Genomic DNA, 15,239 nt, shown 5'->3' on the forward strand with positions numbered 1-15,239 from the left:
GTCTCAATCACACAAGGGTGAGTCTGAAACACATGAGGGTGAGTCTCAATCACACAAGGGTGAGTCTGAAACACACGAGGGTGAGTCTCAATCACACGAGGGTGAGTCTCAATCACACGAGGGTGAGTCTGAAACACACGAGGGTGAGTCTCAATCACACGAGGGTGAGTCTCAATCACACAAGGGTGAGTCTGAAACACATGAGGGTGAGTCTGAAACACACGAGGGTGAGTCCTTAACCTGAGGGTGAGTCCTTAACCTGAGGGTGAGTCTCAATCACACGAGAGTGAGTCTCAATCACACGAGGGTGAGTCTCAATCACACGAGGGTGAGTCTGAAACACACGAGGGTGAGTCTCAATCACACGAGGGTGAGTCTCAATCACACGAGGGTGAGTTTGAAACACACGAGGGTGAGTCTCAATCACACGAGGGTGAGTCTTAATCACACAAGGGTGAGTCCTTAACCTGAGGGTGAGTCTCAATCACATGAGGGTGAGTCTGAAACACATGAGGGTGAGTCTGAAACACACGAGGGTGAGTCCTTAACCTGAGGGTGAGTCCTTAACCTGAGGGTGAGTCTCAATCACACGAGAGTGAGTCTCAATCACACGAGGGTGAGTCTCAATCACACGAGGGTGAGTCTGAAACACACGAGGGTGAGTCTCAATCACACGAGGGTGAGTCTCAATCACACGAGGGTGAGTTTGAAACACACGAGGGTGAGTCTCAATCACACGAGGGTGAGTCTTAATCACACAAGGGTGAGTCCTTAACCTGAGGGTGAGTCTCAATCACATGAGGGTGAGTCCTTAACCTGAGGGTGAGTCTCAATCACGCGAGGGTGAGTCTGAAACACATGAGGGTGAGTCCTTAATCTGAGGGTGAGTCTCAATCACACAAGGGTGAGTCCTTAACCTGAGGGTGAGTCTCAATCACATGAGGGTGAGTCCTTAACCTGAGGGTGAGTCTCAATCACATGAGGGTGAGTCCTTAACCTGAGGGTGAGTCTCAATCACACGAGGGTGAGTCTGAAACACATGAGGGTGAGTCCTTAATCTGAGGGTGAGTCTCAATCACACAAGGGTGAGTCCTTAACCTGAGGGTGAGTCTCAATCACACGAGGGTGAGTCCTTAACCTGAGGGTGAGTCTCAATCACACGAGGGTGAGTCCTTAACCTGAGGGTGAGTCTCAATCACACGAGGGTGAGTCTGAAACACACGAGGGTGAGTCCTTAACCAGAGGGTGAGTCTCAAAGACACGAGGGTGAGTCTCAAACACACGAGGGTGAGTCCTTAACCTGAGGGTGAGTCTGAATCTCATGAGGGTGAGTCCTTAACCTGAGGGTGAGTCTCAAACACACGAGGGTGAGTCCTTAACCTGAGGGTGAGTCTGAAACACACGAGGGGGAGTCTGAAACACACGAGGATGAGTACTTAATCTGAGGGTGAGTCTCAATCACATGAGGGTGAGTCCTTAACCTGAGGGTGAGTCTCAAACACACGAGGGTGAGTCTCAAACACACGAGGGTGAGTCTAAAACACACGAGGGGTGAGTCTAAAACACACAAGGGTGAGTCCTTAACCTGAGGGTGAGTCTCAAACACATGAGGTTGAGTCTAAAACACATGAGGGTGAGTCTGAAACACACGAGGGTGTGTCTGAAACACACGAGGGTGAGTCTAAAACACACGAGGGTGAGTCTGAAACACACCAGGCTGAGTCCTTAACCTGAGGGTGAGTCCTAAACACACAAGGGTGAGTCCTTAACCTGAGGGTGAGTCTAAAACACTTGAGGGTGAGTCTGAAACACACGAGGGTGAGTCCTTAACCTGAGGGTGAGTCTAAAACACACGAGGGTGAGTCCTTAACCTGAGGGTGAGTCTCAAACACACGAGGGTGAGTCCTAAACACACGAGGGTGAGTCCTTAATCTGAGGGTGAGTCTAAAACACTCAAGGGTGAGTCTAAAACACCAGAGGGTGAGTCCTTAACCAGAGGGTGAGTCTAAAACACTTGAGGGTGAGTCCTTAACCTGAGGGTGAGTCTAAAACACACGAGGGTGAGTCTTAAACACACAAGGGTGAGTCCTTAACCTGAGGGTGAGTCTCAAACACACAAGGGTGAGTCTGAAACACACGAGGGTGTGTCTCAATCACACGAGGGTGAGTCTAAAACACACGAGGGTGAGTCTGAAACACACGAGGCTGAGTCCTTAACCTGAGGGTGAGTCCTAAACACACAAGGGTGAGTCTGAAACACACGAGGGTGAGTCCTTAACCTGAGGGTGAGTCCTTAACCTGAGGGTGAGTCCTTAACCTGAGGGTGAGTCTAAAACACACCAGGGTGAGTCCTTAACCTGAGGGTGAGTCTCAAACACATGAGGGTGAGTCTAAAACACACGAGGGTGAGTCCTTCACTTGAGGGTGAGTCCTAAACACACAAGGGTGAGTCCTTAACCTGAGGGTGAGTCTAAAACACTCAAGGGTGAGTCCTTAACCTGAGGGTGAGTCTCAAACACACGAGGGTGAGTCCTTAACCTGAGGGTGAGTCTCAAACACACGAGGGTGAGTCTAAAACACACGAGGGTGAGTCCTTAACCTGAGGGTGAGTCTGAAACACACAAGGGTGAGTCTCAATCACACGAGGGTGAGTCTGAAACACACGAGGGTGAGTCTGAAACACACGAGGGTGAGTCTCAATCACACGAGGGTGAGTCTGAAACACACGAGGGTGAGTCTCAATCACACGAGGGTGAGTCTGAAACACATGAGGGTGAGTCCTTAACCTGAGGGTGAGTCTCAATCACACGAGGGTGAGTCCTTAACCTGAGGGTGAGTCTAAAACACACAAGGGTGAGTCCTTAACCTGAGGGTGAGTCTCAAACACACGAGGGTGAGTCCTTAACCTGAGGGTGAGTCTAAAACACACGAGGGTGAGTCCTTAACCTGAGGGTGAGTCTCAATCACACAAGGGTGAGTCCTTAACCTGAGGGTGAGTCTCAATCACATGAGGGTGAGTCCTTAAACTGAGGGTGACTCTCAAACACAAGAGGGTGAGTCTCAAACACACGAGGGTGAGTCCTTAACCTGAGGGTGAGTCCTAAACACCCGAGGGTGAGTCTAAAACACACAAGGGTGAGTCCTTAACCTGAGGGTGAGTCTCAAACACACAAGGGTGAGTCTGAAACACACGAGGGTGAGTCTCAATCACACGAGGGTGAGTCTCAATCACACGAGGGTGAGTCTCAATCACACGAGGGTGAGTCCTTAACCTGAGGGTGAGTCTCAATCACACGAGGGTGAGTCCTTAACCTGAGGGTGAGTCTCAATCACATGAGGGTGAGTCCTTAACCTGAGGGTGAGTCCTTAACCTGAGGGTGACTCTCAAACACACGAGGGTGACTCTCAAACACACGAGGGTGAGTCCTTAACCTGAGGGTGAGTCTAAAACACACAAGGGTGAGTCCTTAACCTGAGGGTGAGTCTCAAACACACAAGGGTAAGTCCTTAACCTGAGGGTGAGTCTGAAACACACAAGGGTAAGTCCTTAACCTGAGGGTGAGTCTGAAACACACTAGGGTGAGTCCTTAACCTGATGGTGTGTCCTTAACCTGAGGGTAAGTCTGAAACACACGAGGGTGAGTCCCAGACGCACGAGGGTGAGTCCTTAACCTGAGGGTGAGTCTGAAACTCGAGGGTGAGTCCTTAACCTGAGGGTGAGTAGTGGTTGTAGTTTTTTATCCATTCACCCTTTTGAATATTTTGCCTCCTAACCAGGATGTGGATAAGCCCGCTGTTTCCACGGTTACCAGAGGGTAGCAGTGAGAGTGCAGGTGAGTCCCCGACCTTCTTTAAGAGGGACCTGTTGGAGTACCTGGCGTCGTACCGAGCACCTGAACTCGAGGAGTGGATCCAACTCATCAAAGAGCACGACCTGTCAGAGACCAGGTGACCACGAGGCGCCTACCTGTATCGTGGACTTCAGTATGACGGCGGGTTCACGGTTACCTCATCATCATCATCATGTCTTCTGTTCTCAGAGTCTATCTGGTCGGCTCGACTCCAGGGAGATATGTGGGTTCAGACATGGAGCGTTGGGGTCACCTGAGGCTGAGGAAGGTACGTGCTGTGGTTACCGCCGCCAAGACGTTAGCAACAGACGCTGTGAGGCCTCGTTTCCACCAGGCGGTCTGTTTCAGTTCGGTCTGGTTTGATATGCATCCCACGCATAACCACTGCGCCACTAGTGCCCCGATGTTGGTGCCTTCTTGGCTGAGAAAAGACAGAAAGTGTCTTTTTGGCTCATGTGGATGAAAGACAGCAAATCCTGGAATGCACAGCACCACAGGCCACTCCCACTAAGGTCCTCTATTTTCAGCATCTCTATTTGGCATCTTGGAAATTCTAGCACAAGACTTCAACACCCCCTTCATCCATCTCAGTTGAAACAAACTTTTTCCTCCATTATCATCTTTCTCCATAGAGACTGTTAGCATAGTTTCTAAGCAAGATGGTGGACGTTAATTTTTGTATCTGGGAGTGAGGTCCCGCCCACTGATCTGTGATAAGTCTGTAGCTTCAGTGGGTCCCCCCCCCCCCCACCCCATGGGCGGGTTGAAAACATGAGGAACTAGCGATGTGAAAAAGGCGCCCTCTGGTGGACGTCTTTGCCAGTGTTTTTCCTCTTTAGCTTTCACTTTCACTTTTGCCCTGACTGTGGCCAGACGCTCAACACGTCTCAACACGTCGCGAAGTTCTCCTGGATGTTAATCCTTCCCAATTGTCACCTGATGTGAAGTGCGTCTAGCGCAAGTGAGTTAAAGGGTTGAGAATATATGTTTTATCTTTGCTAGTATGGAGGACTAAAAGTGCCAAAATGGAATATATAAATATCTAATTAATTAAATCATTAAATGTGTCATCAATTTTTTAATATTGGTAATATATAAATAAATGTTTAAATAGTTATTTAAAATGCTCATTCGTTCTATGTAAAAACACACCTATTTATTCCACTATTTATTTAATTATTTCATGTTTCCTGCTCCAGCAGTGCATCATGAAATAATTTTATTATTATTTATTTCAGTTTGGCACTTTTAGTCCTCCATAGTTAGAGTATTTGTCAATACTTTATATATATTTTGCCTGTTAAGCTAATGGAGCACAGGTTTGTTTTGGCTCACTTGTTACAGTGTTTCCCCTACCATTATATTGGGGGGGCGGCCCGCCCAACCCAGGAAACACTGGGTTATATATTAGCAGCTAACTGTATAATCTTTGTCAAAGATGAGGATACATGTGTTCTGATTATTAGGTGACGTTTTTGATAAGGAGATATGCTGAATGGTGGCATTGTAGCCATATCTGTTGGCTAATTAGCAGGACATGCACACATGGCATTAAGATAGGTAGTCACTGTGAATTATGTCCAGTAGAGGGCAGTGCTGCCTTACTGATGTAAATGAATAAGCTATTTGATATGCTTTGATATGATATGCTCAGAAGCCTGTCATACAATGTCTTTGCTGTGAACTGTATCTGTTAGTGAAGAAGTCCGTTTATACTTACCTGTTTTGTGTATACTTTATGCAGAACCACTGATTCATCAGAGAACAGGATTTATGCGGTTGTGGTGGTAACGAATAAACAAAGTGGAATTAAAGACGTGTGGTTCTTACCGATCACCTGTAGCGAGTTCACAATAACAACAATAAGATCCAGTATAGTTAAGCAGGAAAGCTACAGCTTTCTCACAAGCGATGTAGTTTCACCCCCGCTAACCACAACAGCCTCCGATGACGCAAAATGGCGAGCATCATAGCAGCACGACGCGGTGTAGCCTGCCAATAAATCCGAAGTAGAAGAAGAATGCGACACAGTAAACAAACGGCAGCCCCTCCTCTTCTCAGATGATACCGGGGAAGGTCAGCACCTTCAAGGTCGTCCATGGCGATACACGCTAACAGGATGTTGAAACATGGCTCGTTGTGTTTGTCCTTCATTACCACTGTCACACGTGAATTGCGCGGCTCATCCCTGGCTCCCGGGCAGGAAGTCAATCACAGAAACACACAGAGCATCCGATCAATTTCAAAATAAAACACATAACAGTTATTTGGTTCATTTATCTAATTTACTGACTCTTACATTTTCAAACACGATGACTGATAAAATGATAATCATTACTTCTCCTCTCTCGTCCTCTTCGTCATCAGCTGCTGTATGAACACGCACATCCTGTTGCCAACGAGGAGAGCTGGCCTGTGATTGGACAGTTCTCCAGCATCGGCTCCATGGGGCTGGATAAGACCAAATGGTTGGCAGGAGAGTTCCAGCGCACCATGACCACGCTGGGGAAGTCGTCTCTACGCCCCGACACCCCCGTGCACCTGGTACGTTCCTCTGACCGAAGCTTATGTTCAAACGCAGTGAAAAAGACGAAATGAGGCGTTCAAAGACCGTTCACTTTCACCTGTGTGTGTTTTGCAGCTTTATCCATCAGTGGAAGACGTTAGGAATAGTTTAGAGGGATATCCAGGTGAGTTTCATTACTTTATTGAAGGAGGAGTCTGTAACCTGTAAGGGTCTCCTCAGTCTTAATGGGTGTGGTCTGTAACCTGTAAGGGTCTCCTCACGTGTTAATGGGTGTGGTCTGTAACCTGTAAGGGTCTCCTCAGGTGTTAATGGGTGTGGTCTGTTACCTGTAAGGGTCTCCTCAGGTGTTAATGGGTGTGGTCTGTTACCTGTAAGGGTCTCCTCAGTGTTAATGGGTGTGGTCTGTTACCTGTAAGGGTCTCCTCACGTGTTAATGGGTGTGGTCTGTTACCTGTAAGGGTCTCCTCAGGTGTTAATGGGTGTGGTCTGTAACCTGTAAGGGTCTCCTCAGGTGTTAATGGGTGTGGTCTGTTACCTGTAAGGGTCTCCTCAGGTGTTAATGGGTGTGGTCTGTTACCTGTAAGGGTCTCCTCAGTGTTAATGGGTGTGGTCTGTTACCTGTAAGGGTCTCCTCAGTGTTAATGGGTGTGGTCTGTAACCTGTAAGGGTCTCCTCAGTGTTAATGGGTGTGGTCTGTTACCTGTAAGGGTCTCCTAAGGTTAATGGGTGTGGTCTGTTACCTGTAAGGGTCTCCTCAGTGTTAATGGGTGTGGTCTGTTACCTGTAAGGGTCTCCTAAGGTTAATGGGTGTGGTCTGTAACCTGTAAGGGTCTCCTAAGGTTAATGGGTGTGGTCTGTTACCTGTAAGGGTCTCCTCAGTGTTAATGGGTGTGGTCTGTAACCTGTAAGGGTCTCCTAAGGTTAATGGGTGTGGTCTGTAACCTGTAAGGGTCTCCTCAGTTGTTAATGGGTGTGGTCTGTTACCTGTAAGGGTCTCCTCACGTGTTAATGGGTGTGGTCTGTTACCTGTAAGGGTCTCCTCACGTGTTAATGGGTGTGGTCTGTTACCTGTAAGGGTCTCCTCACGTGTTAATGGGTGTGGTCTGTTACCTGTAAGGGTCTCCTCACGTGTTAATGGGTGTGGTCTGTTACCTGTAAGGGTCTCCTCAGGGTTAATGGGTGTGGTCTGTAACCTGTAAGGGTCTCCTCAGTGTTAATGGGTGTGGTCTGTAACCTGTAAGGGTCTCCTCAGGTGTTAATGGGTGTGGTCTGTTACCTGTAAGGGTCTCCTCAGTGTTAATGGGTGTGGTCTGTAACCTGTAAGGGTCTCCTCAGGTGTTAATGGGTGTGGTCTGTTACCTGTAAGGGTCTCCTCAGTGTTAATGGGTGTGGTCTGTAACCTGTAAGGGTCTCCTCAGGTGTTAATGGGTGTGGTCTGTAACCTGTAAGGGTCTCCTCACGTGTTAATGGGTGTGGTCTGTAACCTGTAAGGGTCTCCTCAGGTGTTAATGGGTGTGGTCTGTAACCTGTAAGGGTCTCCTCAGGGTTAATGGGTGTGGTCTGTTACCTGTAAGGGTCTCCTCAGTTGTTAATGGGTGTGGTCTGTAACCTGTAAGGGTCTCCTCAGGTGTTAATGGGTGTGGTCTGTAACCTGTAAGGGTCTCCTCAGGTGTTAATGGGTGTGGTCTGTAACCTGTAAGGGTCTCCTCAGGTGTTAATGGGTGTGGTCTGTAACCTGTAAGGGTCTCCTCAGGTGTTAATGGGTATGGTCTGTTACCTGTAAGGGTCTCCTAAGGTTAATGGGTGTGGTCTGTAACCTGTAAGGGTCTCCTCAGGTGTTAATGGGTGTGGTCTGTAACCTGTAAGGGTCTCCTAAGGTTAATGGGTGTGGTCTGTAACCTGTAAGGGTCTCCTCAGTGTTAATGGGTGTGGTCTGTTACCTGTAAGGGTCTCCTCACGTGTTAATGGGTGTGGTCTGTAACCTGTAAGGGTCTCCTCAGGTGTTAATGGGTGTGGTCTGTTACCTGTAAGGGTCTCCTCGGGTGTTAATGGGTGTGGTCTGTTACCTGTAAGGGTCTCCTCGGGTGTTAATGGGTGTGGTCTGTTACCTGTAAGGGTCTCCTCGGGTGTTAATGGGTGTGGTCTGTTACCTGTAAGGGTCTCCACGGGTGTTAATGGGTGTGGTCTGTTACCTGTAAGGGTCTCCTCACGTGTTAATGGGTGTGGTCTGTAACCTGTAAGGGTCTCCTCAGTGTTAATGGGTGTGGTCTGTAACCTGTAAGGGTCTCCTAAGGTTAATGGGTGTGGTCTGTTACCTGTAAGGGTCTCCTCAGTGTTAATGGGTGTGGTCTGTTACCTGTAAGGGTCTCCTCAGTGTTAATGGGTGTGGTCTGTTACCTGTAAGGGTCTCCTCACGTGTTAATGGGTGTGGTCTGTAACCTGTAAGGGTCTCCTCAGTGTTAATGGGTGTGGTCTGTTACCTGTAAGGGTCTCCACGGGTGTTAATGGGTGTGGTCTGTAACCTGTAAGGGTCTCCACGGATGTTAATGGGTGTGGTCTGTTACCTGTAAGGGTCTCCTCAGGTGTTAATGGGTGTGGTCTGTTACCTGTAAGGGTCTCCTCAGGTGTTAATGGGTGTGGTCTGTTACCTGTAAAGGTCTCCTCAGGTGTTAATGGGTGTGGTCTGTAACCTGTAAGGGTCTCCTCAGTGTTAATGGGTGTGGTCTGTAACCTGTAAGGGTCTCCTAAGGTTAATGGGTGTGGTCTGTTACCTGTAAGGGTCTCCTCAGGTGTTAATGGGTGTGGTCTGTAACCTGTAAGGGTCTCCTCAGGTGTTAATGGGTGTGGTCTGTAACCTGTAAGGGTCTCCTCAGTGTTAATGGGTGTGGTCTGTTACCTGTAAGGGTCTCCTCAGTGTTAATGGGTGTGGTCTGTAACCTGTAAGGGTCTCCTCAGTGTTAATGGGTGTGGTCTGTAACCTGTAAGGGTCTCCTCAGTGTTAATGGGTGTGGTCTGTAACCTGTAAGGGTCTCCTCAGGTGTTAATGGGTGTGGTCTGTAACCTGTAAGGGTCTCTTCAGGGTTAATGGGTGTGGTCTGTTACCTGTAAGGGTCTCCTCAGGTGTTAATGGGTGTGGTCTGTAACCTGTAAGGGTCTCCTCAGGGTTAATGGGTGTGGTCTGTAACCTGTAAGGGTCTCTTCAGGGTTAATGGGTGTGGTCTGTTACCTGTAAGGGTCTCCTCAGGTGTTAATGGGTGTGGTCTGTAACCTGTAAGGGTCTCCTCAGGGTTAATGGGTGTGGTCTGTAACCTGTAAGGGTCTCCTCAGGTGTTAATGGGTGTGGTCTGTAACCTGTAAGGGTCTCCTCAGGGTTAATGGGTGTGGTCTGTTACCTGTAAGGGTCTCCTCAGTTGTTAATGGGTGTGGTCTGTAACCTGTAAGGGTCTCCTCGGGTGTTAATGGGTGTGGTCTGTTACCTGTAAGGGTCTCCTAAGGTTAATGGGTGTGGTCTGTTACCTGTAAGGGTCTCCTCACGTGTTAATGGGTGTGGTCTGTAACCTGTAAGGGTCTCCTCAGTGTTAATGGGTGTGGTCTGTAACCTGTAAGGGTCTCCTCAGTGTTAATGGGTGTGGTCTGTAACCTGTAAGGGTCTCCTAAGGTTAATGGGTGTGGTCTGTTACCTGTAAGGGTCTCCTAAGGTTAATGGGTGTGGTCTGTTACCTGTAAGGGTCTCCTCACGTGTTAATGGGTGTGGTCTGTAACCTGTAAGGGTCTCCTCAGTGTTAATGGGTGTGGTCTGTTACCTGTAAGGGTCTCCTCAGTGTTAATGGGTGTGGTCTGTAACCTGTAAGGGTCTCCTCAGTGTTAATGGGTGTGGTCTGTAACCTGTAAGGGTCTCCTCACGTGTTAATGGGTGTGGTCTGTAACCTGTAAGGGTCTCCTCAGTGTTAATGGGTGTGGTCTGTTACCTGTAAGGGTCTCCACGGGTGTTAATGGGTGTGGTCTGTTACCTGTAAGGGTCTCCACGGGTGTTAATGGGTGTGGTCTGTAACCTGTAAGGGTCTCCTAAGGTTAATGGGTGTGGTCTGTAACCTGTAAGGGTCTCCTCGGGTGTTAATGGGTGTGGTCTGTAACCTGTAAGGGTCTCCTCACGTGTTAATGGGTGTGGTCTGTAACCTGTAAGGGTCTCCTCAGGTGTTAATGGGTGTGGTCTGTTACCTGTAAGGGTCTCCTCAGGTGTTAATGGGTGTGGTCTGTTACCTGTAAGGGTCTCCTCAGTTGTTAATGGGTGTGGTCTGTAACCTGTAAGGGTCTCCTCAGTGTTAATGGGTGTGGTCTGTTACCTGTAAGGGTCTCCTCGGGTGTTAATGGGTGTGGTCTGTAACCTGTAAGGGTCTCCTCAGTGTTAATGGGTGTGGTCTGTTACCTGTAAGGGTCTCCTCGGGTGTTAATGGGTGTGGTCTGTAACCTGTAAGGGTCTCCTCACGTGTTAATGGGTGTGGTCTGTTACCTGTAAGGGTCTCCTCAGGTGTTAATGGGTGTGGTCTGTTACCTGTAAGGGTCTCCTCAGGTGTTAATGGGTGTGGTCTGTTACCTGTAAGGGTCTCCTCAGTTGTTAATGGGTGTGGTCTGTAACCTGTAAGGGTCTCCTCAGTGTTAATGGGTGTGGTCTGTTACCTGTAAGGGTCTCCTCGGGTGTTAATGGGTGTGGTCTGTAACCTGTAAGGGTCTCCTCACGTGTTAATGGGTGTGGTCTGTTACCTGTAAGGGTCTCCTCAGGTGTTAATGGGTGTGGTCTGTTACCTGTAAGGGTCTCCTCAGGTGTTAATGGGTGTGGTCTGTTACCTGTAAGGGTCTCCTCAGTTGTTAATGGGTGTGGTCTGTAACCTGTAAGGGTCTCCTCAGGGTTAATGGGTGTGGTATGTTACCTGTAAGGGTCTCCTCAGGTGTTAATGGGTGTGGTCTGTTACCTGTAAGGGTCTCCTCAGGGTTAATGGGTGTGGTCTGTTACCTGTAAGGGTCTCCTCAGGGTTAATGGGTGTGGTCTGTTACCTGTAAGGGTCTCCTCAGGTGTTAATGCTGTGTGGTCTCTGATTGGTTGCAGCGGGAGGCTCTCTGCCCTACAGCATCCAGACGGCTCAGAAACAACTGTGGCTCCACTCCTACTTCCAGTGAGTTCACCTCTGCTCTTCACTTCATGTGTACCATGGTCTGGGTAAATGCTCAATTCTGATTGGCTAAAGGGTGTAACGTGGGTGTTCATTAACTACTGATATATGTTGAACATTTCCAGTTAAACAATCTCCTGCTGTGATTCAGTCTGAAGATAATCTCAGCACTGAAACTAGACTGTTGCTAAGCAACCCAAACATCCTGTTTCTCCTGCTCTCTCAAACTTTTCTGTGTTCCTGCAGCCGTTGGAGGCGGACACGACAGGAAGGAGTCACGCCATGCCGCACATCAAGACGTACATGAGGGCGTCGCCAGACTTCTCTCAGCTCGCCTGGTTCCTCGTCACCAGGTGTGTGTGTGTGTGTGTGTGTGCGTGTGTGCGCGCAGTGTGCGTGTGTCATATAGAGACAAAAAAACAGGAACAAGAGGGGTAATCTGTACCGTGCCGTACTCAAGCACGATTGGCCCGCACTCACACTGCACAGAGCTAACCGGACCTAGCACGGTAACCTCTTGTACATAACGCCGTAATACAACACATGCGAGAGAGAGAGAGAGACAGACAGACAGACAGACAGGGAGAGAGAGACAGACAGGAGGAGAGAGAGACAGAGAGAGACAGAGAGAGACAGAGAGAGAGATGGGGGGAGAGAGAGGGTGAGAGAGAGAGGGCGCGAGAGAGACAGAGAGAGAGAGACAGACAGGGAGAGAGAGAGACAGAGACAGAGGGAGAGAGACAGAGAGAGACAGAGAGAGAGAGACAGACAGGGAGAGAGAGAGAGACAGAGAGACAGAGGGAGAGAGAGACATAGACAGACAGAGAGAGAGAAGAGGGGGAGAGAGAGGGGGGAGAGAGAGACAGACAGACAGAGAGAGAGAGAGGGAGACTGAGAGAGAGAGAGATGGAGAGAGGGTGAGAGAGAGAGACAGACAGGAGAGAGAGAGAGACACAGAGACAGAGGGAGAGAGACAGAGAGAGAGAGACAGAGGAGAGACAGAGAGAGACAGAGAGAGAGGGGAGAGTTAGAGAGAGAGAGAGACAGACAGGAGAGAGAGACATAGACAGACAGAGAGAGAGAGAGAGAGAGGGGGGAGGAGAGAGAAAGAGAGAGAAAGAGAGAGAGGGGGGGAGAGAGAGAGAGACAGACAGTGAGAGAGAGAGAGACACAGAGAGGGAGAGAGAGAGAGACAAGAGAGAGAGAGAGAGAGAGAGAGACAGTGAGAGAGAGAGAGACACAGAGAGGGAGAGATGGAGACAGAGAGAGAGAGAGAGACAGAGAGAGAGAGACAGACAGAGAGAGGATGGAGAGAGAGAGAGGGGCGAGAGAGAGACAGAGACAGACAGGGAGACAGAGAGAGAGACAGAGAGCGAGACAGAGAGGGAGAGAGGGAGAGGAGAGGAGAGAGAGAGAGAGAAACATGACAGCTACTTTGTGGATTATTTTCAGTTTTATGAATCAGATAGTCGTGAAACTCTGGATTTCTCCAGAATGAAGGCTGTCAGCGTTTTGTACCTGCGTGCTCGTGCATGAAGTTATTCTACAATTCACTTATCAGACTCTTTTATCCAAAGCGTCGTACATCAGAGAGGAAGAACAACACAAGCAAGGATCTAGAAAAAAGGGAACAATGTGAGTAAGAGCAAACGATCAGCTTTGAGTCTGATTGGACACACAGGTGCTGACAGGAAGTGACCAGAGGCAAAGCACAACATTGAGGGCAGTTCTTGAGAGCTCTAATCAGTATAGAAACCATCTTATAAGTCGTCGTTATCAAACCAAAACCATCGTCATTACCATCATCATCATCAATAATATGGAGACCATCATCATTAAGTTAGTAGGTATTCATAAAGAGCTGGGTCTTTAGCTTTTTCTTAAAGGTGCAGAGGGACTCTGCAGATCACATGGAGTTTGGAAGTTCATTCCACCACCGGGGGGCGACAGAGGAGAAGAGTCTAGTCAGAGACTTAGGACCCTGTTGTGAAGGTTGGATCAGACACCTTTCATTGGCAGAGCGTAGTGGGCGGAGGGGGGGGGGGGTGCCAAAGCCAAAGAAGTGTCCTCCATATGACTCTATGATGAGATTATGTGTGTTTGTATCAATGAATCTCAAAGTGAAGTAAAGAGAGGAGAAGAACATCCTGGAGAACAGGAAACATGCAGCAGCAGGTTGATTAGAGCACGGAGATAGTAGAGGTGGCGTGCAGACAGTCTATGGTCGTACAGCGATCACAGGGAATAAAGGTCACCACCCCCTCCCACTGGCCCCTCCCACTGGCCCCTCCCACTGGCCCCTCCCACTGGCCCCTCCCACTGCCTCAGGTGAATTCTCCTGATTATATCCTGCTGTGTTCTCACATCAGCTCACTCTGACTTTCTGCAGATTAAACACGAGGAGGCTGGAGGAGGAGCTCCGGGTTCTAACGCCCTCGTGTGGTTTTGTGTTTCAGTTCCAACCTGTCCAAAGCAGCGTGGGGCGCTCTGGAGAAGAACAACACTCAGGTGATGGTTCGGTCGTACGAGCTGGGAGTCCTCTACGTGCCCTCCGCCTTCGTAAGAAATGACCCTTCATGTTTGAACTGACAACAAACATGCAGACGCTGTGGAGATAAACGTGTGATGGTTCTCTCTCCAGGACATGAAGACGTTTCCTGTTCACAAAAACCCGTTTCCTGTCTCGTCCTGCTCTGGATTTCCCGTGCCCTTTGACCTGCCCCCCTCGGGTTACTCCCCTAAAGGTAGGTCACAATTCGATTTGATATTCAGTGTCACACATAGATGAGAGAAATACTGAGAGAACTGGTCACAGTACCTTCTGATATTTGTTAAACTTTCATTAAACTGAGGTCATTAGTTTATGAACGTTCACGCTGGTCGCTCCTCTCAGTCGAGTCAAAAGCCTCTGTCCCCCCACAGACCTTTCACAATGCCTTGTGGGATACGATGAGTGGACTATGGGGTTCCTTATATAGTTCACAGTTATAATTCTTCAGACTAAGGCGCCATGTCCTCCTGGTGTTTCTTAACGGGCAGAAGAGCGCTCATTGTTGATGTTCAGTGATGTTGACTTTTACTGACTGCTCGTCCTTCTCTGTTCTCAGATCAGCCGTGGATCTGGAACATCCCGTACAGCCAGGCTCCAGACACACACGGCAACGTCTGGGTGCCCTCCTGAACACACACACACACACACACACACACACAGAGACAGACACACAGAGACACACAGAGACACACACACACAGACACACACACACACACACACCACACACACACACACACACACACACACACACACACAGAGACACACACACACAGAGACACACAGAGACACACACACACAGACACACACACACACAGAGACACACACACACACACACACACACACACACACCTCCCTTTGTGTCAGCTGTTAGTTGTCAGTAAACTTTTATATTTGATACCGTACTGTCAGCTCGTCTTTTCTATTCATTCTGTTTCTGTAAACGTTGCAGCAGATTAAAAACATTTTAAACAAACATGATGACTTCTGGGTCAACAGAGCAAAACAACGAGTAACACACCTCACCAACAGTATGCTTCAGACACTCATTAAAGGTCCAATCAGTGAGCTGTGTAGAGAGTGAGATGATAAAGGTATCTTACTCTCTGATCATTAAGGAAACATGCTATGTTGAAGTGCTGGCT

At 48.7% G+C, this 15,239-nt stretch overlaps 1 protein-coding gene across 1 annotated transcript in view; it reads left to right on the forward strand.

Annotated features, from left to right (window-relative positions):
* tdp1 (tyrosyl-DNA phosphodiesterase 1) overlaps positions 1–15,070 on the forward strand; it is a 29,701-nt gene extending 14,631 nt beyond the window's left edge. The window contains 9 exon segments of the mRNA XM_065952429.1: positions 3,778–3,948; positions 4,041–4,119; positions 6,219–6,395; positions 6,493–6,541; positions 11,483–11,553; positions 11,793–11,899; positions 14,003–14,105; positions 14,188–14,290; positions 14,654–15,070. Coding sequence (XP_065808501.1) covers positions 3,778–3,948; positions 4,041–4,119; positions 6,219–6,395; positions 6,493–6,541; positions 11,483–11,553; positions 11,793–11,899; positions 14,003–14,105; positions 14,188–14,290; positions 14,654–14,727 — 934 coding nt within the window. The 3' untranslated portion in view covers positions 14,728–15,070.
* The last annotated feature ends 169 nt before the right edge of the window (positions 15,071–15,239 follow it).

The sequence above is a fragment of the Labrus bergylta genome, chromosome 3, assembly GCF_963930695.1.
Source record: "Labrus bergylta chromosome 3, fLabBer1.1, whole genome shotgun sequence".
NCBI classification, from domain to species: Eukaryota; Metazoa; Chordata; class Actinopteri; order Labriformes; family Labridae; genus Labrus; species Labrus bergylta.